Here is a 25,967-nt window from a genome sequence, read left to right on the forward strand (position 1 = left end):
TCTTGTTAATTAATGTATGACCACTTCTTCGGTCGGCCGAGTTAGTCATATGTGTGCTCAAAGTCCAAGTCCGATTCCGATTCCGATTCCGATTTCGATTCCAATTGCAAACGTATTTCTCTGCGATATTTAAAAAAAAGATGTTTTGAAATGGCAATTTATTGGTTTTACAGTTTTACTAGACAATTCTAAGTCTACTTGTCCACTGTTGTTTGGGCTTTTGCACGACGAGTATTTGAATTTTGTGGCCCAACAAGCCTTTATTCTAGTATTGGCCCATGGACACTGAGGAGAAAAATAATGGACTGAGCCTACCAAAATGGAACAAGCTTGTCGCGGCCCATGATATGCTACTATTTCTCTGTATCCACGTGGCAGTGCGGATCTTCGTTAGGAGGAATAAGAGCATGATTTTTTTAATTACAATTCTAGAAAAAAAATTATGTTAAATCATGATTTAAATGTTTTTTTTGAATATTTTTGGATGCTAAGATTTTGAGAAAAAAAAAATCATAATCTAAAAAAAATGAGAATGATACCATATAAGTTTATAATTTGAATATTTAAATTTTAAAATTCTAAACTTTAACCTTACACACTAATTTTTTTGATAACTAAGAACTATACCAAACAGGTTTGCCTCTTAAACATAAGTTTTTTTCTCACAACGAGAAAATTGGGGCCAACGTTCAATGTATAGCTACAAAAATATTATTTTCAGTGGAGTTTCAAATCAAGACCTTCCGAATCAATATAATTTAAATAGAGGGATACACTAATTAGGGCTATCACTACCCAAGTGGTCCCTTGAGGCTTAAACAGGAAAATGTAGAAAGTCAATTCCATTGAACACAATAGCGACTGGCTAGTGAGACAGAATACAAGTGAGCTATTCTGAACATAAAAAGAATATTTGTAGCGTAAACTCTACAGATCTTGGATTCACCGTTAGGACTTAGGAGAAAGAGAGATGGAGAAGACGACGTCGTCGTCGTCATCGTCATCGTCATCGTCATCGTCGGAGAAGGAGAAGGAGAAGGAGAATGTGAAAATCAAGAAGAAGGAGGCGTTGGGGTGGATGGAGTGGCTGAGAGGGTGGATGTACGTAGCACAAGAGATGCTGTTCCAGAGGATCATGGCCAGCCACTTGCAGAACCCGCTCCCTCTCCCTCCTATCAATGAACTCACCTGCATTGTTACTGGATCCACCAGCGGTATCGGTCGTGAAATCGCCAGGTTAATACTTCGTTTTTCTGTTTTATTCCCGAGAAATCTTCCTCGGAGTGAAATTGATTAAAGCCTAGTACATAATCATCATCTGTTGGTGCCAATTAAACGAACTGTATCTGGTCATCTGGTCTCTAATCTCATTATTATTAGTGTTCTTTTATCGATTACTAAGTTGTGAAGAATTTAGCACTCAAACAAAGATGAATCTAGGTTATCTTTTACGTTAATTTTTATAGCACTTGTTATCATCTTGTTACCACCACTTTTCAGTTTAGTTTTCCCGAGCAAAAGAAAGAAAACTTTTTTTATGTTGGCAGTTCTTGGTTTTACGAAGCTAGACATTAATTGCTTTAGCAGTTGTTGGCTGCTCAGCAATTAAAGATTTAGGTACCAAACAAAGCCTCAATCTAGGTTTACTCCCTTTTTTGATGTGAACTCTTCTAATTTTCACTTTTTTCATAATTATCATCAAGTTGCAATTTAGAAATCCGCTTTCTTGCAATTAATTCTGCTTGATATCTATTCTTTGTATGCTCAATAGCACTTGTGATTTCACTGAAGCACTTATCTCAGATTTCATTGCCACACAGAAATCTCTTTGATGTAAAATGTTTGCCTTGGTTTTCTGTTCAAGGTGTGTTAGCGTGGACTTGCATGAGTAAATGTACTGTATTTTTTACTGAACAGACAAGTAAAGATATCATTCCTTTGTACTGAACAGGCAGTTGGCGCAGGCCGGAGCACATGTTGTTATGGCAGTTAGGAACACAAAGGCAGCTCAGGAGTTGATCCAGAAGTGGCAAAATGAATGGTCTGGAATGGGCCTTCCTCTCAATATTGAGGTATTTCCATAGATGCTTCTTAAGACTGCATCAAAAGCATGTAAAACTAAACTATTCTTGTAAAAGTTTAAGTCATAAGTATGTCCCCCTACTTGAGTTACTTTGTGGTTTGAAATCAGGTTAGTCAGGACAATTGGTGATGGAATTGGTGAAAACATGTTTAACTTATGTCTTCTAAATGGGTTGCTTCCCCAGTGCCCTGTTTCTCTTTGTCTTTACAGAATTGTTGGTGGCCTTTTGCTTACTGTTTTTTCTTGATAAATTTATCAACTGTCCTGAAAAATGACATTTAGCTTGTTGGGTGCATAATCAGAAGATTTTTTTTTTTTTAGAAAACAAAATGCAGCTTTTGTGGTATTTAAAATTCCTTCCATTTAATGTATTAATGTAATGCTTAATATACTGTTATGACTTCACAAGGTAATGGAGCTTGATCTTCTCTCCCTAGAATCAGTTGTGAGATTTGCTGAAGCATGGAATGCACGTTTGGGATCTTTGCATGTGCTTATTAATAATGCAGGGATATTTTCCATTGGAGGTTTGTCTTGGCTATCCATTTTTTTTTTTTTAATGAGGACTTAGTCATCCAAGTTACTATTTGGTGCTTTGTATTCTTTATGATATCTGCCTTTTGCAACACCGTACTGGTTTTATTTGCACTTTTGACTTAAATTGCTCATTGCAATTAAGTTGTATATGGTGGAATATGATTGTTTTTATTTTCTTCTGGATGGAGTGTTTGTCAGTTTACCAACATCTGACCATTTGGAATTCTTTATATTTTTTGAAGTTAATTGGTTAATGATATGTATATTTGACTATGCAAAGTGAACTCTAGGCAGTGTTACCGTATCTTCTCACCACAGTTTCTCTCCCTTTATCATATTTGTCGGTTACTATGGCCAGATATTTGACTATGTTTGATCGTGCAACGTGTGGAACATGCTATATATTATGGTTACCTATACTTTTGGTGATTTCCGAGTTTGCATTAATAGCTTTGCTGTAACTTCTTTTATTTTCCTCATAAGTGCTTTCATTTTGTTGTAATTGTGAATAGAAGGTCTTGCTCTCACAACCGTGAGAGTTGTTTATTTATAGCATCTGAGACAAACCCTAATGGTATTACATCAAGTGGGCTGGGCCCAATACTAATATATTCTAACACATTTAAGTTGTGCTAGGCCATCAAAAACACTGGTAGATCGATAATAAATAAATGATGGCTGAGAAGGATAAGTTGTGTTTGAATTGATGGTCTAGGGTCTCAATGTATATTCATGCTTTTGCTTTATACTTTTTCACTAAATATTTTCTTAAGTTCTTCATAGTATTACTGAATGGTGAGGTTACTTGCTGCATTCATTTAGATACTCATATGTTTTGATGTCTTCGTACATAGAACCACAAAATTTTTCAAAAGATGGGTATGAAGCACACATGCAAGTGAATCATCTGGCTCCAGCATTGCTCTCAATATTGCTTTTGCCATCCTTAATCAGAGGATCTCCTAGCCGAGTTGTTAATGTGAATTCTGTAGTAAGTTCCACAGCCAATGCAGTTTTTTATTTTCTGTTCTTATACTGCAAGGCTCTTAACTTTTATCATGCAAAGTTTATAGTTCTTAGTTCATGAAGTATCCAGATGCCATCGGTTATTACTTGCTTAATGATTGTAGCTTTTGATTGTAATTAAGTAGGAAGGAGTGAACAGAGTTGGAAGAACTAGGGGGTAGTGATATTATCCTATTGTGGTGTTTGAAGGCCTGACTGCTTGAGAGATTTTGAGATTGACATTGTTTAAGGAATCATCCAATATTCCTAACATGCAGACAATATAATGATGCAGGAGGCCGTCAATTTTGTTTTACTTTTTTAATTTGTTCTTTTTAAGAGTCAAGGAATCATTTGTTGAAAAGGTTTCCCTTTTAATTAGCCTGCGTGCTTCTAGCTCTTTTTTAAGGACATTATGTTTGTCTAGGACAGTCAGGTTTAGGAATCCTAATGTTTCCTTAAACCAATGGTTGTAAACCTCTATTTAAAGGCTTGCTTGCCACAGAAATAAAAGACGAGAGTCTTTATGCAAAGTTGTAATAGGAGAGATAAGAGATTACTTACATGTTCAATGAGAGACTGATACATACTCATGAGAGGTTGAGAGGGGAAGTTGAGTCTATCCAGCCCTACCTGAGAGATTCAGGGCAATATTGTTCTAAATTAAAGCATCAACCACAGTTCTTGATGAAGATATAACAAACCATATGCGTTTTTCATGATGAAGATATAACAAACCCATTATCACCTGTTTAATAGTTATGACACGATTACATTCACTTTTTTTTTTTCGTATCTGAAGTTGTCTATCAATATTTCTTTCGTGTAGATGCACTATATTGGCTTTGTTGACCCAGAGGACATGAATGTCGTTTCTAAAAAGAGAAAATACACGAGCTTAGTCGGATACGCAAGCAGCAAGTTAGCTCAGGTACACACTGTTGTTTAACAATTTGAATTTCCTGTCAAATGTTTTAGCTTTTTAAAACTTTTTTTTATGCTCCACATCCAAGAAAATATCATCTGTTGTGGGTGCCAATCATCTAGTACTTATAGGCTGCACAACTACATGCAGAAGATACAAAGGCTTCCTTTTTTTTTTTTTTTGTTTACGGTGGATTAATACACTGCTGGCTTTTGGACTGTAGGTTATGTTCAGTAGCATTCTTCATAAGCGTCTGCCTGCCGAATCTGGCATTTGTGTGCTATGCGTATCACCTGGAATTGTGCAAACCAATGTGGTAAGTATATACAGTGCAGCGCCAAGCTTGATTTTGCGTTTAATGATCTTAACAACTTCAAGAGGATGTAATAACACCGTTTAAGTAAAGACAGTGCAGAACCAAGCTTAATGATCTTATTGTTTAGGAAAGAAATGTCCTGACTGAGTAATTTTAAAGCTGAGTACACACTAGGCTCTAAATAACACCATTTACTTCTTTAAATAACACTGTTCTGTTTAAAATTTTCGTTGTTTGGCTTTATGATCTTACTGGTTTACTTTTGTATGTCCCTAAATATAATCTCAATTCCTCTGTAGATCCTGTTGATGTACACATTTCCCAAAAACTAATGTTGACAAGTGTGATAAAGGATTATACAGAGGGCTAAATCCTATATGCTTCTTAAGCAAATAACTTTGGTTTCTACCATTGCAAGTGACAGTGTTGCGTTTTAATTTGCTCAGCTTTTAACATTGTCTAAATGCAGGCGAGGGATCTTCCAAAAATTGTACAAGCTGCTTATCATCTTATTCCCTATTTTCTCTTTAGCCCCCAAGAAGGTGAGTCTTCCAAAAACCATTAAATTGTTTTGCATTTTGAATACTTTGGGCCATAGAAACACCATTGAGCTTGATTTCGGAACTTTTTGTTGAGAATTTTATATATCAATATCAACATCAATCCTTAATACAGGTTCGAGGAGTGCTCTTTTTGCGTCAACTGATCCTCAGATTCCAGAGTACTGTGAGTTGTTAAAATCAGATGAATGGCCTGTTTGTGCATTTGTTTCGCAAGATTGTCGACCCACGAATCCTTCAGAAGAAGCGCACAATATAAAGACATCTTATGAGGTGTGGGAGAAGACATTAGAGATGGTTGGCCTCCCTCTAGATGCAGTAGAGCGGCTATTGGAAGGAGAAGAAGTCAAATGCCGTTATGGGGTTAGTGAGTAGTAGTTTCCACTCATCATCCCACAAGGTAATCACAGGAACTCCCCAGTTGATTGCAAAGGTGAAGGTCACTTTGTATGATGAAATAGCCATAATCCCCATCACTTTGTATGACCTCAGTCGGATCAAGTTTGCTTAGGCTTCTGCTTTTTTTGTTTGCGTACCCATTTGATGCTGATCTTTGTTATCTGCTTATAGCCAATTGAACTTCTCTAGTTCTCTCCCCTCTCAGTAGATGAAGTCATTTTGAAAAGAAAGAAAGAAAATGCACTGGAACTGGAAGCTTAGCTGTCTAACAATTCTCGACATTTTTTTTGTCTATCTACGCTACTCGAATATATACACACACAAATATATAAATACCTCAATTCTTTTGGCTTCAAACACATTAAACTCAATGTTTTCGCTTAGGCCTATAAAATCGGTCTTAATGTGTTAGGTTGTAGATTTTTCTTATCTATTGCCGCTCCTCTAATTTTTTCAATGTAGGATCTTTTATCACATTATCATAACACAAACAATCGTTAACCTGTCTTCCACGCCTTGGCTTTTCTACCTCTGACGAGGGCCATGGACTTTCTGCTAAGGCGATTCCCTCAGGTGAGTTTGTTTCTTCCGAAAGAAATAGAAAGCCAAAACAAGCACCTAGCTCCAGTGAGCTACTTGGCCAGATGAAATAAAGAAATGAGATTATGCGATCTTTTTTACAAGGAAACTCAGGTAGAGCACAAAAGAAATCGACCTTATAAATCCAGTCAAGGTTCACTGCCAGTGCCGGTAAGTGGGGGACCAAAAGGGTCATCTTCCTTGCCATCTGCTGCATCTGGCCTGGTTACAAGGTGTGAGATCAAAGCAAGAGAATAATCCATCAGAGTTTAGGGGGAGCCAACCAAGAAATTAGATAACTCAATAGTTGGATTTCCATCAAAACATCTATGGCAACAAACCATCCAGTATCACTAACAAGATCTGCAGTTTATAGGACACTGAAGCTTAAAACAAAAAACAAAAAACGCAAAACATAAATACGCTCCAAAAACATAGAAAATATATAGCACAGCACAATTCACTCTAAAATTCTCTAAGATGCAGCCGCCTTCGGAACCTCCTCTTCTGCTGCACCTTCAAAAGTCTCCCCAGACACAAGGTCAGGGACGTCGTCATCGTCGTCTTCCTGTGCTGCGTTTGCCCCAGTACCTGCAGCAGGTGCCTGCTTCTGGAACTGCTCAGCCAGCTTCCTCAGGTTGTCCAAGTTATCAGGGCCTATAACATTTTCATAAAGCAAAATAATAAGGAAAAAAAAAAGATTGAGCTTCATTTCACAAGTCCCATGTAATCATGAATCAATAATTCAGAGATGATAATGTACATACCCAATTGGTTTATGATATTGGGAAGAATGTCCTGCAATTCTGAAAAGAGGGGGGGGGGGAATTATCAGATTTTCGGACAAAATAAATATAAAAACTAAGAGCACCTTTTTGAGGTATCCAAATAATATCAAAGAAAATTTGACCCACAGATACCGGACATGAAATAATAAGTGTAACTTTAGTGACATGGGACAGGCAATAGATAAGATTACAGGTTACAGAAGAAAAAGATTGCAAAACATACTCTTAATTTGAGGAGAACCACTAACAACCCATGTGTTTGCAGCAATGGAAGCTTGAACTGAAATGCAAGGCAAAGATCTGGTCAGCCAATAAGGATCACTAGAACAGGAAAGATGTTACTGGATCCATGTACACTTATGTTGGTTTTACCTTTGGGGTTTACAAACTGGATTACTACATCATCCATGAAAATGTTGACCTCCTCAATTGCTGGTATAGCATTCACGCCTATTCTCTTCAGGGTGCTCTGAAGCCTTTTGTCATCTGTGGTAGTTGTCTTGTGGACAGCCTTCTTCTTTCTATGGTTAAGAACAAAGAATCAGATTAGAATTCACAGACAAATGCAAACGAAGCAGAAGATGGATAAGATAGAAGACAGAGAAAAGGAGATGCCAGGCTAGGAAATGAAAACTTCTCCCCTTTAACACAATCAAAGGCTACTATTACTATTTCTCTATTTTTCTACAAAATAATAACTAAAGGGTATGGGAATGCACCCACTAAAGGAAAAAGTACATTTCTCTCCTGCATGAATCAATATGCTTCAAAGAAAGTGAAACATCGGAATGACAATTCACTTAATGGTACAGAAAACACAATTGTAACATAATACAGGGTCGCCGTGTTACCCTGGTCACTCTGAGCCTCAAATCCCCTAAAGCGAGCCGGATTATAATGAACGGAAAAATACTGATTGAAAAGCTACATATGTATTGTTCAGATAAATTATGCTTAAAAAAACAACTAATCACAACCATCCTCTCAGCACAATGATAGAATTCCCTTCCAGAATAAATTATGCCAAACCCACATTTGAATTTGACAGTTGTGTTTACACCATAATCATATCAAAAAACTTAAGCACCAAGTAGAAACCTATGACAAATAATTCTTCATTACCTCCTCATGGTACCCTTTCCACCAGTGCGTACAGCACCAGCCATTCTCATAAGTTTTTCTGTATTCATCTGCATAAAAGAGAGAAGATGGTCAATGACAAGAACTTCCCATAGCCATGTTATGGAATGATGAAAACAATATTAAAGAGAGAGAAAGAATTGCTAAGCAACAAGTTTCAACATGAGTACATATAGCTGACAAACAGAACTCCATATGCACTAAACACTGGACAACCAAGATCCCATGGAAGAAATGGAAGACAACAGCCAATGAGAAGCACCTATCCAATCCATGCAATTTATAACACCAACGAATACATACAAAAGAAGCAATGTTCAAACTGAATAAATATATCAGGTAGAGTAATTCCTATTGACTTATCACAGTCCCGTGATACCAACTATTGCATAAACATGAAGTTTTCCCCTTAACTCATATCTGCTAGATAAAACTCTAGAAATATGCAAGTGCAACAATAGCTGCTAAGAACTAGGCATTAAATTGGCATTTTGCTGGAACTTGAATCCAATAGAAAACATAAAAAAAGTAAAGGTTTACAAACTATGGAAGACACAACACGACGGGCTACACGAATAGCTTACGAACCGCCAGATACAAAAAAATTCCCTATATCATCAAATATTAGTTACTTATACATCATTCAATCCAACGCTTTTCCGATTTTATCTTCTTGCGCATAATACAGTGCATTTAAGACTGTACGGCATATTGTCTATCACCAAGGTACGTCCAAATACGCATTGCTACACAAAATCACACAGCATTTCCAGCAAAGGGACACACATTTCCGTTACCAAAACAGAGATATGTCATTCTACATAATCCACCCAAGTAACTATTGAAAGAACACCAACTAAAATGCTCCAATATAGTTGCATATTCACTAATAATAGTAATCATCAACAAAGAAAAATAAACTGGGTCTTCCTTCATAGTTCAGAGTATAACACTATTACAACAGCTACAAATCAGGGCTTATTCTCTGCTCCTATCTCAATCTCAATATGAAAAATCAACTACCGACGACTTTTTTTTTTCTCCTAATTGTTGACATCTCGAGTAATTTTTTCTGCTCTCGCCCGATTTCCCTATCTTCCGAGTAGAAAGTAAACTACTCAACCAAATGTAAATCCACGCAAATACGGAACAAGAAAAGCCAATAGCAAAGTATTAGCTAAACAGACAGCTCAAAACCGAGATCAGTAAAACCTAGCTGTAAAAACTAGTTCATACGCATCAACAAACAGACGAGAATCAAAGAGATAAGGCTCCGGCGAAACAATACCTTGTGTTAGGGTTTTGGGTGGGTACAGAGAGACGATTCGGCCGAGAAGATAAGAAAAAGAAAGAGGAGATAGCTTCAGACGGCGCCCTAGTACTGAGAAACGATGATGATATGCGTTGCAGGGGTCAAGATCCGACGGTTAAGAAGCTGTTGTAAAATATTCGTTGAAAAGTACCCATTCTCAGCCGTCCGATGGTCCTCACCCAAAAATAGAAAATGCAGGCTGTTGGGCTATCGGGCTTCTCACTCAGTAACCCATGAAGGTTACTCATTTATGGATTGGGCCATTGGGGTAGGAGGTCCAATTAAGCACCAATTGCTAGACATGATTGTAATGACTTGTAGATTTGTAGTTGCTCGAGGTGTGATATCCCGTCAGATTCTTATTAGAAGCAATATTATTATGATCACGTGATAAGATTTGGTCCAACTTTTAAAGTGTCATCAAATAAAAAACTTTTGAGTACTCAGGTCGGACAACCCGAATTTTAGCCTATCCAATGTCCAAAAGACAAAGTCCACGTGCTAGAGTTTGGTATAACTTAACCGGTCATCACGTGAAAAACTCCGGATGCGCAGATCGGACCACTTGAATTTTGGCCCATATCCTATTTTAAAAGACAAATTTGTAAAACTAAGTTTTGTCTATTTAATTTAATTATTTATTATACATTTATAAGGAATAACCTTATTCGAAAAGCAGAAAGAGCAGATATGGAGGCCTACTGCTGCGGAATCATCTCCTTTGCTAGAATTCCAGCAATTCCAAAGAGAATTCATTTCCCCAGTGACAGCAACCACCACCATTTCTACCCATCCAGGAAATATTCGACCACCTCTCGTCTCACCTACGTTAAACCACTTGTTTTCAGAGGGCAACCACAACCCAACACTGGATTATCTTCACAATGCGGCAATCGAACAGAGCTTTTACCTGCCAGTGACGACGATAATGGCGATCTTGATTTTATTGTGGTGAATTTTTATAGCTTCAATTTTATTAAAGACCCAGAAGAGGAAGTCGCCAAGCACCTCTCCTTCTTGGAGGTTGAATATTAGTATGTTTTTATGATGGATAATTGAATTACTTAATTAGGGTATAAATATCTGCTCGTCTATGTGTGATATTGGAATCTGTAGAAGGATTACTTTAGTTTGTAAACCTCTTATATATGGCTTACCTTGTAAAATTGGTGTTTCTGAAGCATTTCATTTTTGGGACGCGTGGTTTTGCTGCATTTGATGGTGAGTGTGTGAATGGTGTCTGGCTAGAATTCTCCGGAGTGAAACTGGAAAGTTGGGTGGGTGAGAGTGAACGACGTATCTATTGTCTATTTGTAAACATGATACTTTTAATTAGGTTCATTGAAGAAAATTCATATAATGGTATTGTCACGAATTGTAAAAGTGCTTTTGTAGTCTGACATTTTGTGGATTACTCTGTAGAGCATTGGTTTTTTGACCTTTGGTCTTTTGGGTGACTAGAGTTTGCTGCATTTGGTGTGTGTAGGTATGGGGAAATAGGAGAAAAGGCTAGGCTAGGTATGGTGATGTGGGTGAGCTGTGTTTCGTGGTCATTTGTGAGAGTTGTGACTGGTTACTATTAAAGGGAGATTTAGGTAGGAGATAACGACTCTTCCTTGGCTTTCTTGTTGCATTTTAGAGGGTTGTGATAGATTCTTCTGAAAGAGGATTTCTGCAGTCTCTACCTTGATGTCATTTCAGATAGACCTTTCTTTATGAGGATTCTATACCGGAGGATGCTAGAGGCAGCGGTATATGGAGAATATTTTAATAAGTCTAATTCAGTTGTGAAACACCACTTCAAACATTGATACTCAAATACTTAAATTGTTGGTTGATATGATTCTCTAGTACTTATCAAACTAAAAGAAAAATAATAAAAGAAGAGTGCATTTGCTTGTTCCCTTAATTTCTTTGCTCCTTTTGTAAATCCATTAAAAAAATGAGCTAGAAAAATATGCCTGCTTTATGCATCCTTATTCACATTTGCTCAAACCAAACTAGGTATGATGCACAACATGCCAACATGGTGCTTACTTTAATGATAACTGGCTAGTGTAGAGAGGAAAAGAAAAATAAATAACTTATAATGGTAGAACCTAGTGAAGTATAATCAATCAATCAGCTACTTTTCCTGCTCAAATCTAACAGTCAATTTTCCTCATCTATTGTTAGGGTCGAGACATTCATGGTCGAATATATTTAAATGAACAAGGGATCAACGCTCAGGTATTGTCTTCTTTATCTTAGTGCATGTGTTCAATTGTCATGTTAGTGCTGAGTAGTCATTTGTTCAGTATCCATAATTTATTAATTCCTTCTGATCCTACTGCATCCTTCTGCAGTACAGTGGGCCATCAAAAGATGCTCTTGCATATGTTGAATGGTTAAGAGAAGATGATCGGTTTTCTGACATACTGGTTCAGATATCTCCAGCGTTAAATGGACATGCCTTTCCAAAATTGAAGCTTCGTTATAAGCCTTCACTAGTGCAGGCAAGCTACATGTTTGTACCCTATTTTAGTGTGTTACAAACTAGTCAATTTTTCCAGTGAAACCACCCTGGTATTTTTGGCCATCACTTTGTCTGCTTAATGTTCCTTTCTGCACTCACCTTTCTTACTCAAAGCTCTTCTTTAGATCAAATACTTTGTTTTCTGAAATATTTCAGCCGGAATGCACTTGTTTCCTCCTTATATTTCTTCAGGGCAGCTTTTCATGTGGTATTCTCCAACGGTGTAGAGCTAGATCCTGTAATTTACTCATTGTCTCATTGATATCTCGCATTAAACCAAGTTTCTCTGTCTTAGATCACGTTTCAGTTGCAATTTTTTTTATGGAACTGAAGCTGTTACTTACCTGTCTACTGTTTTGAAGTTTTATGAGGTTTGATTGTGTTAACTAATGGCCTAATTTTAATGCCCCCCTCTAGTTGGAAGGCGGCATTTCACATCTTCCTTTGATTGATCCATCAAAGCGAGCAACACCTCTAGCACCATCTGAATGGAGAAAAAAATTGGAAGCAGTACATGAACTTGATGATGCATCAAATTCAACATTTGACAAAAACTACGTTTTATTGGATGTGAGAAATGGTACGTGCTTTCTTACTGTAAGTTGCTGCTCCCTTGTATTTTCTCAGATGAAATTATATGCCATTAATCCTTCCTTATGTACTGAAGTGAGCCCTATTTGGAAATTTTCTCTGTAACATCAGACACCGAAATCAAACCATAGTCAATCATTTTGAGTTACCAGGGACTTGCAAGCTTGTTTCAATTACAAATATTGGCTTAGCTGGTAGCATATGGTGCCTTTGGCCCTATGTTAAAGGGTGTGTGAGATCGGGGGGTCGAGTCTCACCACCAACAACCTTCCTGGGGAAAAGGAGATGGGTTGGGGGTAGCGGCCCATGGGCCCGGCTTGGAGTATGGGCCGTTACACATATTGACTGAATCGGATATTAAACTCATCAACTGTTCAAGAACCTGTGAAAAAGCAGAATGTATCTCTGTGAATTTATATGACTGAAGTTGTCATTCACTCATTCAGTCATTCTGTTTGGTCAGATACTGACTTAGCCACTGCAGCAGTAGTGCTATATCTGCTTATTATTTCAGGCATTTCTTAGACTGAACTCTACTTTATTCAAGGAAACTTATATTCTATCATAGTTGATAGGGAAAGCTAGTGGAAGCATGTGACTACTGCAAAATATTGATTTTTAGACATTGTTACACCATAAGCTGAAACCTCATGATGCTTACAACATGCACTGCGCTAATATCGAGGCTTAGTATTTTTTGCCAACTGCTTTGTAGAGTTTGAAGACTCTCTCTCTCTCTCTCTCTTCCTCCCTCCCTCTCTTTCGCTCTCTCTTATGCATGCACGCAAGGACATACTTACCGATATCTTGACATGCTTTTACACAATAGGTTATGAGTGGGATATTGGCCATTTTGAAGGGGCTCGGCGACCTGATGTGGACTGCTTCAGGAGCACTTCGTTTGGGTTAAGCCCTGAAGAGGTATGGGCAATCTTACTGGGATGCGAATTATCTTTATCATTAGGATGGACGACCTGAAAACTTATTTCCTCTACAATTATTTGTAAATGGCACATAGTATTTTTAACTTTTTTCTGTAGTTAGCTTGGAACTGATGTTCAACTAAGGTCGCCTTGCTCTCTCACCATGACTCTGTGTATGTGTATGTGTGTTACAAAGCTTAGGAAAGTTTGATTTTCTTGTGAGGGCTATAATTTTTTATTTCTTTGTTTCCATGTGGCCAGGTCACTGCTTCAGATCCTTTAGCAAATATTGATAAAGAAAAGACAAATATATTAATGTATTGCACAGGAGGTATTCGTTGTGATGTATATTCTACAATTTTAAGGTAAATTTCTATTACCTTTTTTGTTCCCCCACTTTCTGTTCTGTGTCTTTTACATTTGCTGTCAAAGTTCGATCAATTCGGGATTTTTTTTTTTATCAGACTGATTACTTGTTTTGCATTGACATCTGGAAAAATTGTCTACTCATATTTGAGGATTTCAAATGTGTAAACGTTGTAAATATTTTTTCATTTCTATCTTTTCTACCATAAAACTTAGTAAAGATTATGCTTATAAAAAAAAAAAACCTCGATAAACATTATGGGCGGTATTATGTGTTTGGGGATATTGCATCTCAATATAATTTGTAGAAAGCACATGGAATTTCGGGTACACTCCTCTCTGGATTCTTTAGGGGATTAAATATTTACCTATCCTCTGGCCAAGAGTAATTGATCTGGTTGACAACACTGAAATCTCTGATTCTTGAGATGCTGCTTACAAGTTTTAACGTTTTATGGCTGTTAGTTCTTAGATTTTCCAATTTATATGGAGAGTAATCTTGTTTGACAGACAACAGGGCTTTCAAAATTTGTACACTTTGAAGGGAGGGGTTTCTCATTATCTTGAGAAAGAAGGTCCTCAAAAGTGGATCGGAAATTTGTTTGTTTTTGACTCCCGTCTTTCTCTTCCCCCTTCTACCTATAAGAAAGAAGCGGTGAAGGAAGCAAGCAAGACTCGACCAACTTCTAAGAGCAATTTACTTGCAAGCTGTTACATATGTGGCTCACCGGTCACAGAGTTAAGGCATCGCAACTGTGCCAATATTGACTGCAACCTACTTTTTCTGTAAGTTTTCTATCTGCACACATATTTTTGGTTCGTGAAATGCTGCTTCAAGAAGCCAATGCCTTAGTATATGCATATTTTGTTTATTCTCAAATGAGGGAGGACTCATTGTGATAGTGCTCTGTCTGTCACCTTTCTCAGGTGCTGTATTGACTGTGTGAAGGACTTCAGGGGATGTTGCTCTTTGAACTGCACAACTGCCCCTCGACTTAGACCTGTTCTTCTGGGGCATCAGAGATACGAGAAATGGCATATATATCGAGATTCAAATATGCAAACCGAATTGACAGTTTGATGCAAGAATCCATATCATCAAAGATTGAAAGCAGGTATTCCTTGTGAATTCATCAGATTGATTAATCACTTCTTTGACAAGGCTGAGGATCTTCCTAGTTAACCAAGATAACGTAATAGCTAAATGGATTGCTGCCAGTAACAGAGTTCACAAAGAACTCCTTGATTCATGTTTTCTAGAAATGAACAGGGGGTTCTTGTTCTGATTTCTGAATGACTATTCTGGCCAGGTCCACTTATTGAAGAAGAAAAACATCTTTGGAAGATTCAAAAGAACACTCAAGGAAATGGGAGAAAAGCAGAAGCTGCTAATAGGAAGTAATTTGTTACCGTAAAGGGCGGTGTAGTGATCATTGTGCTCATTATCCTGCTCCATGTTTGGGCTCGAGTCCTGACCTGCCTGGATGGTTGCATACTTGCATCCACGGAAAGTTTCCGCATTATATAAATTTCCTCTTTAAATATTTCATATGAGTTTAAACTCAGAAAATCTAATATAGATCTAAACTTTGACTCTCATTATACAAGTCTTCCATTTGAACCCCTAAATATTTCGTATGGGTCTAAACTAGGGAAAGACAACTTTTGGTCACTGAAATATATGATCAGTTTTAATTCAATCATTTATTTTTCAAATGTTTCAATTTGGGTATCCAAATTTCTAAATTGTTTAAAACAAGTCATATGGATAGTTTTTAGCTATTTCGGGTAGCTAAATTACCTACATGACATAAAAAATAAAAGAAGAGCTTACCTGACGTTAAAAATCAATTAAACATAATATGTATCAATTAAACATCTTTACTCTCCCAACTTCTCATCTTCTCTCCGATAAAACCCACAAACCTTAACTAAGTTTTGGTGTCGCAACTTAGCAATTGACCTCATTTGATGCTCGAAATCCCTGAGTCTCTCCAACCTGTGCTCTCCAATGCGGCATGAATAGGTGGCTGAAATACGAACAGTAGTTTGGTCGTGGGGCTGCGTTCGGCCCATATCAGTAAAAATAAGTTGAATTTGACTTTTGTTTTCCATATCACAAGTTTGATTCATTGAAATAGCTAAAGACTGTCCGTGTGATATGTTTGAAACAATTTAGAAATTTGGATACCCAAATTGAAACATTTGAAAAATGGGTGATTGAGTTGAATCTGATCAAATATTTCACTAACCAAAAGTTGCATTTCCCCGGTCTAAACTTGAATTGTCAAATTTGAATATACAGAAATTTTATACCCGATAAACATGATAAATTAGACCAAAACCGAGCGCATGGACTCCACCCTACTCTTAGTAACACAATTATATCGTATAATGTCACTGTGTAGACTATAGATCAGGTAGTGTTGTGTGTCACTGTCTAGACAGAGTCTAACCGGAGGGTATCTTATAATAATTTAAAGGGGGAAAAAAAAAAACCAGATACACAGGACTGAGTGTGACATAAACCAATTTTGCTCCTTTAAAAAAAACCGTTCAGGGCCTCGGCAATCAAAAGCAAGAAAATTGAGATTTGATTGACGAGCTTTATTAGATTGATTTCTCCTCCTTTGTAATATACGCTAAATTCCCAATAATTTCAAGGTGTTAAACCCACGGAAAGCCCTCAATTCGTACTTTTGCGGAGGAGATCGAAGGCTTAAAATTTAGTGAGATTCTCCATTTTCTTTTCGACTGCTCTGATTTTCGGCGGTGACCCAACTATTATTTTCCCATTGGGTATCAGTTTTTACCTAGATCCAGACTGGTTCTTTGGATGTCGTTGATGGGTTCTTGTTTCCAGGTAAACTTTTTACGTTGCCGTACATAGATCTCTTCATTTTCTGGAGACCGCTCTTTGTTTGCTTGATGAGAATATGGGAAAAAGCGAAAGAAAAATGTTACTGAGTGGTATTTTCTCTTGTACTGGTTTCTTAGTCCAGATATTCAAATGAAGTAAACAAATAGCGACATATCACTCCAAAGATTTGGAATTGTTCAGTTGTTTGCTTATTTTCTTGCACATTTTCTCAGTGACCAATAATTAATTGCTTTTTTGAATAGAAACCTCTAAAATGTATGTCTGTGGGCTTTCTTTGCCAGGTCTTGGACACCTCACCACAATTCCTGCGGAATTGAGTGGAATAGTAGATGAATATGCTCTTGAATTTCCCTACAATGAGAGTACATGCCCTTGGTTTCAGTGGGGGTTGCAGTTTATGACAATATAGAATGTTAATGGGTGACTGAAGTTGTGGACTGTTCAAGAAATGAGTCGATCCCCTTCATTCTCTGTCAAGCCAGAGCATATTTTAAAGCCCGACCCTGATTCACTGCAGCGATGGGTTGTTGCATTTTGCGTCATTAGATTTGATCTTGAACAGGGTCAGCTCATTGAGGAGTGTTACCCACCTGGTTGTCTTACACATGATGAGGAACTTGAGGTTGCTTTTAGTTCATTCCCAGATTCAGTTTCCCAGCATCAAAATCGCTCAAGCATTCATGATTGCATTTTCTTTTTCCGGATCCAAAGGCAAGAAAATGTGGCTCAATCTGAGATAACAGAAAACGATGATCAAGAACCATCTTTAAAGTCTACTTTGAATCAAGTGATTAAAAGGACTGGATACAATGATGATGGTCGAGGTTTTAAATACTTGTATGGCTATGTTTTTAATAGGCAGAGACATGATGAGAGGCTCAAGCGAGGTGGCGAACAAAAATCCGTAGTTATATTGTCTCATAGTCCTTACTCTAGTGTTTTTAGACCTTTGTTACAAATCATGGGTCCCTTGTTTTTTGATATAGGAACGAAAGCCCTTGAGCATATTGCTGCCTGCGTTTCACTGTGGCCGGCTCCAGTGCCAGGTAAGCAAATGGAGCTTCCTATAGGAAATGCTACACTTAAAGCTTACTTGCCACCTGCTCATAGCTTGCCAGTGGAAGATGGAATTTCCTTCGAAGAGTCTGCTTCCTCTGTGGCTCCTTTTCTTCCTAATAACCAGTCAGTTCCACAAGGTCTTTTTCATGATTCGGATCTTTTTGGTACATTCCGAGGCATTTTGTTGCAGCTTTGGGTTTTGTGGGAGCTCTTGCTTATTGGTGAACCCATTCTTGTCATAGCTCCAACACCTCCCCAATGCTGTGAGGCTGTTGCTGGTCTAGTTAGCTTGGTTGCACCACTTCTTTGTAGCATTGATTTTCGGCCATACTTCACCATCCATGATCCGGAGTTTGCACAGTTAAACTCACTTCAAGAAGGGGACATTTTCCCTCCGATGGTATTGGGTGTGACAAACCTCTTTTTCCTTAAAGCCCTTCGTAATATTCCCCACATTGTATCGGTGGGAACTGCTGCTCCTAATTCAAACCGTGCTGCCATTTCAAGTAGGTCTTCAACTGGAAGAATTACTGGCAGACCAGAGGCATTTGGTTTTCAACAGCTTTCCTTGAAAAAATTTTCTCCGTCAAGTTTGTTGAATGCTGTGAAGTTAAGAAGAGATGGACCTCTTTGTCTCATGACAGAACACAAGGAAGCAATTTGGAGCACTTACAATGCAACCACCAAACCAGATACTTCTATCCTTAATAGACTTATTGATGCTGGGATGTCCCCAAGGGTGGAGGAATCAATGTCAGTTGTTAACAATGAGATTTTGCGTCGGCACTTCTTGGAGCTCACGACCAACTTTTTGGCTCCTTTGGGCCCATATTTTAGGGTTACCACACCTTCTGAAAGATCTTCACCATTTGTTGATCCTCCTCCTCTTCCTCCATTTAATGCTGATGAATTTCTTGCAAGCTTATCGTCAAGAGGTGTTGGGAAGTTCTTAGCAAAGCGGATGAGATCTAACTGGCTGGACTTGTACAGGTAATGAGTGTCCACTGTAATATGGACTGACCCAGATGTATCCCCATACATGCACCCACGCATGCACATTCCCATCCACAAACACATACAGTACACATGCTTCTGTTTGCTTATCTTGTGTGAGTTTGCCTGTGCTTGCTGATTCTCATCTTGTCTTGTGGTTGATTATATCTTGAACTGTTGTTAATTTTATTTTGTCATCTGTCACAATTCTGTTCAGGCGGTTTATAAAAGGACATAACTTCTTGCCATGGTTTAGAAGAAGGCGTGCTGTTGCTGAACTAGAACAATATCGACTATGGAAGCATGCAAGAATCAAGACTAATATACAACCATTTGTAGCTAAAATGTCTGAACTGGAAATAGTTGACTCCTTCAATTGTATTGAGAGACATCTGCTGGGAGAAATAGAGGTACGTACTATTTTCTTTTAATTTCCTCAAAAGATGATGATATGCTACTTTCCATCTGTGTATCTCTTCCCTTACTGTATATCTGCAAAATCAAACTGAAGGTATTTTGACTCGCCAAATAATAATCATAATAATAATATGATGCCTTACCGTATCCCATACTCACCAAATAGAGGTACTTCCCATGCCCTGCCACCACTAGAAGAGCTCTGGGTTCTCATCTCGAAGAGATGGTGATGATGATGATGGGAAGGGCAAAATATATGCTGCCCTACCCCCATATTGGGAGAGGAGGAAGTACTATTTGTTTTGTTATTGTGCTGTAAGTACATGAGACTAAGTTGTTTTAGGGTCTGCCAGCCTTAAATTTTTGAACAATTTAGAGTTCTAGATGTCCAGCTTTTGTAGTAAACATTTTAGAAGCAATAAGCCTGGTAGCTACTTAGTATTTTGTTGTTTAAGCCTTTAAGGTTCTTTTTGTTGCTTTTATTGCTGTTTGTGTTACGTTTCAGCCTTGTACTGTCTTTCTTTTCCTAGGCTTGCTCCTTCTTGGGGCCCCTTTAATCCATAAATTTCTTTTGCATTAGAAAAAAAGGCAAAATGTTTGGGACATAAGGCAGTGCATATAGAGACGTCAAAGTTGTTTATTTTTTCGTAGACATTGTTCCATGTGGGTGAAGACACTGGTGATAGCTTTACCGTTTATAAAGTTTTTACCTTGAATTTCATAGTTTATTCAGTTTATTCGTTTGCTTTGCCTAATCTATGGAGTTGACATGCTCAATATCATCTTCAGCTACAGCAATTGGGAAGGGCTAGTGAAGACAGTGTAATGGCTTGTGAGAAACTGAAGAGTGATTTGCAGGCAGTGTTCAATGTGCTTCCCATTGACATGCAGCAACTTTTGCTTCTCAGCCCAGAAAGGGCAGCTCTTTTGCAAGAAATCAAGAAATGACAGAACTTCCTGTGCTCTTTCTTTACAAAGTTGATTTGCATCTTTCAGGTGACTTTCGTTATATGGGTTTTTCTCATACTGCTGAAGGATGGCAATATCTGTTCCATAATTTTGTCACTGGATTAGGATAATTTCTCCCATTTTGTGCATGATTGTTCCTGTAGGCGAGATTGTTCTTTGTAGCTCTGTACGTTAACGTATATTACGAAAAACAGCTGAAATAATACTTATTTTTAAATCCGTTTCCAGATGTGTGAGAATACAAAGACCTTTCATTCCCGTGCCAAGAGCATTTGAGGTACCTTTTTCCTTTTGCAGCTGTCCAAACAAATTGCATCATTCACAATTCATGAATATTGGCTTCAACTAAAATATGAATGTTGCTATTGCGCTGACTCTGTAGCCAGTATGTAAACTGCTACTATGTAGAACGAGTCGTAAGAGAATTCTTTCATGTAGCTTCGAATATTTGCTTTTAAATTCTTGTAACAGATTTTTCAATTAACGGTCATTGAATTCTTTTTTATCGTGTTATAACATTGACAGTGTTTACTATGCCATGAACATGATGCAATGAACAAATTTTATTCCTCTTCAGTCAAATTAGACTATTAAGTAATGCCTGATGTTGTGCATTTACGACAAATTTTTTTAAGGATGATTTCTTATAGTAACTGTTGTAAAAACATGCAGTTTATTTTAGAAATATGATTTGGAAAGCCTCTCTTTTGTACGTTGTCTTTTTTTAAACAAGCTCAAGAGACGAGATGGTACCACCTCAACTGGGGCAGCACCCCCTGCGTATGGTATACATTAATTTTCTGTTTCTAATCTCTCTTTTGGAGTATTGCTTTATGTTATTTGCTTTTTAAACTTTGCTCCTAGTTGCTTCTTGCATTTCACCTGTAAGTCTGTAACTCATCACTGGAGGATGCCAATTTAGGTTTGTAATCTTGTGCCGTATCACAATCTTCTGGATCTTGCATTTCTGCAATCTTGATTTGTAGCCTTAATGAGAAAGTTCATGTTTAACAAATTGAAATAGAGAATTGCCTTCCATTCTGTTGATTTGAAAAGTTTCTATACCATGGTATTTATCGTACTTGGAGTCAATTCTGTACATTCAAGATTACATGAAATCGAATAGGCAAGTTTAATATTATCATTAACAGATGATAAGGATATTTTAGTGAAGATGCGAATTGCATAATATTCATAATCTGCTTACCTGTATAAGATCAAATGTGATGCTAATAACTACTTTTCCCAAGTATTGTTGTGGTGGTCAGTTATGTTTATGAGAATGTGATCCCATCTGATAAGTAGAGGAAAAATGTTCAAGGTGCAGATAGGACAACCATTTTTTATCTCCTGTCGACATAAACCGTAAGAAATTGCAGACTAAGAATTGATGGCCGAGGATGACAATATTTGGAATTTTCTGACGTCTGAGAATCTTTGGATATCTTCTTCAGTCTGTTTTCAATTCATTTCAACTTTCTCTACCTTCTGATGTTTGGTGGTAATAACTGTGAAGTGAACATTGCTTGCCTTTGTTGATGAATTGATGCCTTGGCTTGGAATTACTGAAAGCTGATCATCCATTCTGTGTGGTATATGTAAGCCTCATATTTTTGCGATTAGGATGATTCAACTGTCATCGTATTGCACCCCGCCCCACCTTTTGCTTAATAAAAAAAAGATGATTCGACTGTCGATTTTGATGTGATTCATTTCTTGTCCAATGATCTAGTTTCAGGGCATCCAGTAAACCCTAACCCAGATGCACCCAGGAATCTTGAGGGCGCTGTAGATTATTTTGCAAAGAATCAAGTTGAATATGTGATGGAATTTACACTCTTTACCATTTTTTTTTTGTCCTTAAATACTTGTGATGCATTCTGCTGCATAAAACAGCCACATCTGCCTTGCAATCCAAGCTAGCAAGTGCCTAGCATCTCTTATTTAAATGTGCCCAATTGCAGATTCTTCACAGAGATGGGAGCATTTGGAACAAAGCTAAGGAAACTTGAAATTATTTGGGTTTCTGTTTTTCTTATCTTTTCCTGGAAGAAGGAAATATGTGGTTCATTTTAGCAAGAACTAGCAATGCAAAATCAGCCACATCTCTCTTTTTTTTTTTTTTTTTTATGGAAAGGGAAGGAAGAAGGGGTTTGCTCACCTTCTCATATAGAGCTTGATAAGCAAAGCAGTTCTTACACTCACAGAAAGTAAACATCAACAGAATAAATTTTCAAATACATAATTAGTCAATTAGTGCCATCATCCTCATCTTTATCCTTCTGTTCTAACAAAAAAATTATGACTACTGAGACACTATCTTTCTACTTGCACTTGTGCCTTTTTTTTTTTTCCCACTCTGATTAAACTCCATTTTATGTAAAATTTAACAACCCAAAATTCTTGTAGTTACTGATAAGGGCCTTACACATTTGGACCAAACCCCCAAAATTTACAAACTCCGAGACAACAACCTGGGCAGTTGTGGGGGTTTTCACTGGGTTGGGGGTCCTCTCATCTACGCCTACCACCAGAGGTAGCCCTTTCCTAGAAGTGACTTGGCCCAACCCTTATGGTAGGAAGAGGGGCCACACACAGGCCCACATACGTATAGATAGGTCGTTTCGATATCAAATGATAAGGAGCCCACCCAACCACCCTTATAACACTTGGTTCGACTTTGTTTTTTTTGGATCAAGGCTCGGCCATTCTAGCATACAAATTCAACCGATTGTTGGTAAGTTAGGAAGTTTGGTCTCACTTATATTCTGCACCCTTAGATGTGGAATGTGCCTAACAGTTACTAATTTAATGTAAAGCCAAAAGTTGGACTGCATCCAATGGTGGAAATTTGAAGATTCTGCTGGGCCACCCCTGATTATGCACCCTCCATGATTGCAACACAGTAAAGACTAAAGAGGAAGACTCTGTTTTTGTATGGTTTGCATTGTATAATATGAACATTTGACATTGCCCCTCACACATACTTCCAAAGTGGTCCTATCATAGTTTGATACCCTACTCTCCCTTATCCTGTCCATTCTCCAAAACAAACCAGTTTTACATTCCCAATTTTCATACCAAAACCTTGAATTGCCATGTCAAGGGAAGCTACTTGGAGCAGAGATGAAGAGAAGGCTTTTGAGAATGCCATTGCAACTCACTGGACAGAGGAGGACCCAAAAGACCTGTGGGATAGAATTGCTTCCATGGTTCCTAATAGAAGTATGGAAGAATTGAAGCAGCAGTATCAAATATTGGTGGATGATGTGCTTGCTATAGAGGCTGGCCGTGTGCCAATACCTACTTATATAGGAGAGGAAGCAACACCTTTGAGTGAAGATTCACAGAGTCTTTCAAGGATTGCAGTGAATGAGAAGAGATTGAATGGCTGTTATGGAAGTGGGTTGTCTGGTTTGAGTCATGATGAGTCTTCTGGTCATGGAGGTGGTAGTAAAGGAGGATCCAGGTCAGACCAAGAGAGAAGGAAAGGGATTCCATGGACAGAAGAAGAGCATAGGTACAAACCTCTCACTTCTGCTAATTTTCTCTTTGATTTCCACTTTTTGTGGATAACCATGTAATGATTATAATCTCACATCGTTCTAGAATAATGAAGCCGAGTGGTTTATAAGCAAAGCCTAGACCCTCACACATTAACAACTCAGTTTCTGGACCTAAATACCATTGGTGATGGCCCATGAAAAACAAAGTTTTACGGATCTGATGTATCCATAGACCATAGTGAACCAGTAAAACCAAAGATGACAATGTTGTTAGTAAGGGTGTAAATGGTCAGTTTTTTTTGGTTTTTTGATATAAATTTATCCGATCGACAGGGTGATTATTTCGGTTATTGGTCGGTTCTTTTTTGAAAATAACCTACCGATCCATTCGATTATCAGTCAGTTTGATTTTTTCAAGAATTTTGTACAACCCTAGTTGTTAGTGTGTTTGGGCTGAGCAGTTGTCCTGTTGGCATGTTGTGTTGAGAAATTCTCGGTTATAAAAAATAATTATTTGGGTTGAGAATTTCAACATGGTATTCAGAGGAAAGTCTAGATCCAATTGAACATGGTCTCTACTGTACTTGTTGAGACTGACATATCTCAACCCACAAGTACGGGGGAGTGTCACGACTATAATCTCACATAGGTCTGACATAAACCAGCCAAGTGGCCTAGACCCTCACACATTAACAACGCTTTTTGTTGGTCTAAATACCATTGGTGATGGCCTATGAAAGAATTTCTAACAAACTAAGCTAAGTTGTTATTGAATTGTCTTACTGCAGGTTATTTCTACTTGGTCTTGACAAGTTTGGAAAGGGGGATTGGCGAAGCATTTCCAGAAACTTTGTGTTATCAAGGACTCCTACACAAGTGGCTAGCCATGCCCAAAAGTACTTCATCCGCTTGAGCTCCATCAACAACAGAGATAGGAAGAGGACTAGCATTCACGACATCACCAGTGTCAACAATGGAGATGTTGCTTCTCATCAACTACCCATCACTGGCCAGCCAGCCACCCCAACCCCACCGGGGTCTAAACACAGGGCTCAGCCACATATGGGTGGTTTAGGGATGTATCCAGCCCCGGTTGGGCATCCGATTCCCGCTCCGCCAGGACATATGGCTTCTGCTGTTGGGACTCCTGTTATGGTTCCTCCTGGGCATCATCATCATCATCATCCTCATCCCCACCCTCACTATGCTGCCCCAGTTGCTTACCCAATGGCTCCACCAACAATGCAGCAGTAGAAAGTGTGTTGGGTGAATAATGAAGAGAATCAATGAGAGGTTGACTCAATGTTTTCTTTCGACTTTCTTAGGGTATCATGTACTTGCTTCTTTTAATATATTTCTTACTTACCAAAAAAAAGAGGAGAATCAATGAGAAAATTATAACTGTGTACAATCTCATTCATGTCAATAAAACACCCACATCAATTTTGTTTCACATTTGCATGTTCCACAGAAAGGAGGTTGGAAAGGTAACCGCAATTTCCTTGCCCGAACATGTCTACCAGACCATTGGACAACCTCTAAACATAATGCCATAAATCATTGTCATCATCATCTGAGTTTCCACTTTCTCATATACAAATTCTCGATTCTCCTGCTATCTCTACTTTGTACATGTTCATATCATTATAAATGATTTTCTCATTTGATTAATGTTGCTTAAGGCGTTTCTAATGCACAAGGATATGACATGACTGTTTTACAAATGAGTACATCATATGTATTCAATTATTGATAGAAAATCAGTTGGTATCTTATTGTAAAAATCAATTAAATAATAAATGAAAGAGAATAAATTATTATTTTAATAAAATAAAAGCACGATACATAATATTTCTTTTTTTTGATAGATACATGATAGATAATATGTAATAGAGAATCTAACAATCACATTTTATCTGTATTTTAAGAAATCTATTAAGAAATTTTGATAAATATAACTAACATCGGTATGATGTAGCATCTCTTCATGCCCAATAAAATTAAAATAAAAAACACTTGAATCAAGCGCTTCAATCTAGATTCAAAATCAGCAGTAAGCCCTGGTAGCAAAAAATAGTTTTAAGTTGGATAACGATATATATT

The 25,967-nt window shown here is 37.8% G+C and overlaps 5 protein-coding genes across 8 annotated transcripts; 4 read left to right on the top strand and 1 right to left on the bottom strand.

Moving 5' to 3' along the window:
* The first annotated feature begins 955 nt into the window (after positions 1 to 955).
* Positions 956 to 6,012, top strand: LOC119980410 (dehydrogenase/reductase SDR family member FEY-like). Its single transcript, XM_038823095.1, has 8 exons — positions 956 to 1,236; positions 1,952 to 2,072; positions 2,493 to 2,610; positions 3,475 to 3,611; positions 4,455 to 4,556; positions 4,774 to 4,866; positions 5,336 to 5,408; positions 5,542 to 6,012. The coding sequence occupies exons 1-8, from the start codon at positions 971 to 973 to the stop codon at positions 5,799 to 5,801; spliced, it is 1,170 nt and encodes a 389-aa protein (XP_038679023.1). The 5' UTR covers positions 956 to 970; the 3' UTR covers positions 5,802 to 6,012.
* A 660-nt stretch (positions 6,013 to 6,672) lies between these two features.
* On the bottom strand, positions 6,673 to 9,766 carry LOC119980496 (nascent polypeptide-associated complex subunit beta-like). The gene is made up of 6 exons (XM_038823209.1): positions 9,621 to 9,766; positions 8,315 to 8,382; positions 7,565 to 7,713; positions 7,416 to 7,472; positions 7,172 to 7,210; positions 6,673 to 7,061 (listed from the first exon to the last, which is right to left on the bottom strand). Exons 2-6 carry the CDS (start codon positions 8,380 to 8,382, stop codon positions 6,880 to 6,882), a joined length of 495 nt encoding a protein of 164 aa, XP_038679137.1. The 5' UTR covers positions 9,621 to 9,766; the 3' UTR covers positions 6,673 to 6,879.
* A 554-nt stretch (positions 9,767 to 10,320) lies between these two features.
* Positions 10,321 to 15,638, top strand: LOC119980604 (rhodanese-like domain-containing protein 8, chloroplastic). The gene is made up of 9 exons (XM_038823372.1): positions 10,321 to 10,667; positions 11,820 to 11,873; positions 11,990 to 12,139; positions 12,577 to 12,739; positions 13,580 to 13,671; positions 13,935 to 14,038; positions 14,550 to 14,825; positions 14,967 to 15,154; positions 15,350 to 15,638. The coding sequence occupies exons 1-8, from the start codon at positions 10,335 to 10,337 to the stop codon at positions 15,118 to 15,120; spliced, it is 1,326 nt and encodes a 441-aa protein (XP_038679300.1). The 5' UTR covers positions 10,321 to 10,334; the 3' UTR covers positions 15,121 to 15,154; positions 15,350 to 15,638.
* Positions 15,639 to 16,562: 924 nt separating this feature from the next.
* Positions 16,563 to 22,211, top strand: LOC119981133 (protein DENND6A-like). Of its 4 annotated transcripts, none has more exons than XR_005464027.1 (6): positions 16,563 to 16,902; positions 17,202 to 18,969; positions 19,190 to 19,382; positions 20,179 to 20,385; positions 20,587 to 20,635; positions 22,091 to 22,211. XR_005464027.1 is itself a non-coding variant. In XM_038824160.1 (6 exons), exons 2-5 carry the CDS (start codon positions 17,369 to 17,371, stop codon positions 20,335 to 20,337), a joined length of 1,854 nt encoding a protein of 617 aa, XP_038680088.1. In that variant the 5' UTR covers positions 16,563 to 16,902; positions 17,202 to 17,368; the 3' UTR covers positions 20,338 to 20,385; positions 20,587 to 20,895. The 4 variants fall into 4 exon arrangements, 2 of the variants coding, with proteins under 2 accessions (XP_038680088.1, XP_038680087.1); XR_005464028.1 differs by lacking the exon at positions 22,091 to 22,211 and adding an exon at positions 21,031 to 21,381; XM_038824160.1 differs by lacking the exon at positions 22,091 to 22,211 and having other exon boundaries at positions 17,202 to 17,807; positions 17,907 to 18,969; positions 20,587 to 20,895.
* Positions 22,212 to 23,358: 1,147 nt separating this feature from the next.
* LOC119981312 (transcription factor MYBS1) lies at positions 23,359 to 25,188 on the top strand. The gene is made up of 2 exons (XM_038824385.1): positions 23,359 to 23,878; positions 24,653 to 25,188. Exons 1-2 carry the CDS (start codon positions 23,457 to 23,459, stop codon positions 25,116 to 25,118), a joined length of 888 nt encoding a protein of 295 aa, XP_038680313.1. The 5' UTR covers positions 23,359 to 23,456; the 3' UTR covers positions 25,119 to 25,188.
* The last annotated feature ends 779 nt before the right edge of the window (positions 25,189 to 25,967 follow it).

This window comes from Tripterygium wilfordii, chromosome 16, assembly GCF_013401445.1.
Source record: "Tripterygium wilfordii isolate XIE 37 chromosome 16, ASM1340144v1, whole genome shotgun sequence".
NCBI lineage: Eukaryota > Viridiplantae > Streptophyta > Magnoliopsida > Celastrales > Celastraceae > Tripterygium > Tripterygium wilfordii.

Bases quoted from the DNA above. Each gene is read 5' to 3' on its own strand.
- LOC119980410 (XM_038823095.1), top strand. From the start codon at position 971: ATGGAGAAGACGACGTCGTCGTCGTCATCGTCATCGTCATCGTCATCG. The intron at 1,237-1,951 runs GTTAATACTTCG...TGTACTGAACAG, and splicing joins ATCGGTCGTGAAATCGCCAG to GCAGTTGGCGCAGGCCGGAG. The intron at 3,612-4,454 runs GTAAGTTCCACA...TCTTTCGTGTAG, and splicing joins TTGTTAATGTGAATTCTGTA to ATGCACTATATTGGCTTTGT.
- LOC119980496 (XM_038823209.1), bottom strand. From the start codon at position 8,382: ATGAATACAGAAAAACTTATGAGAATGGCTGGTGCTGTACGCACTGGT. The intron at 7,714-8,314 runs GTAATGAAGAAT...TCTTAACCATAG, and splicing joins GGAAAGGGTACCATGAGGAG to AAAGAAGAAGGCTGTCCACA. The intron at 7,062-7,171 runs GTATGTACATTA...AAAATGTTATAG, and splicing joins CAATATCATAAACCAATTGG to GCCCTGATAACTTGGACAAC.
- LOC119980604 (XM_038823372.1), top strand. From the start codon at position 10,335: ATGGAGGCCTACTGCTGCGGAATCATCTCCTTTGCTAGAATTCCAGCA. The intron at 10,668-11,819 runs GTTGAATATTAG...ATCTATTGTTAG, and splicing joins AGCACCTCTCCTTCTTGGAG to GGTCGAGACATTCATGGTCG. The intron at 13,672-13,934 runs GTATGGGCAATC...CCATGTGGCCAG, and splicing joins TTGGGTTAAGCCCTGAAGAG to GTCACTGCTTCAGATCCTTT.
- LOC119981133 (XM_038824159.1), top strand. From the start codon at position 17,369: ATGAGTCGATCCCCTTCATTCTCTGTCAAGCCAGAGCATATTTTAAAG. The intron at 18,970-19,189 runs GTAATGAGTGTC...AATTCTGTTCAG, and splicing joins AACTGGCTGGACTTGTACAG to GCGGTTTATAAAAGGACATA. The intron at 19,383-20,178 runs GTACGTACTATT...TATCATCTTCAG, and splicing joins ATCTGCTGGGAGAAATAGAG to CTACAGCAATTGGGAAGGGC.
- LOC119981312 (XM_038824385.1), top strand. From the start codon at position 23,457: ATGTCAAGGGAAGCTACTTGGAGCAGAGATGAAGAGAAGGCTTTTGAG. The intron at 23,879-24,652 runs GTACAAACCTCT...GTCTTACTGCAG, and splicing joins TGGACAGAAGAAGAGCATAG to GTTATTTCTACTTGGTCTTG.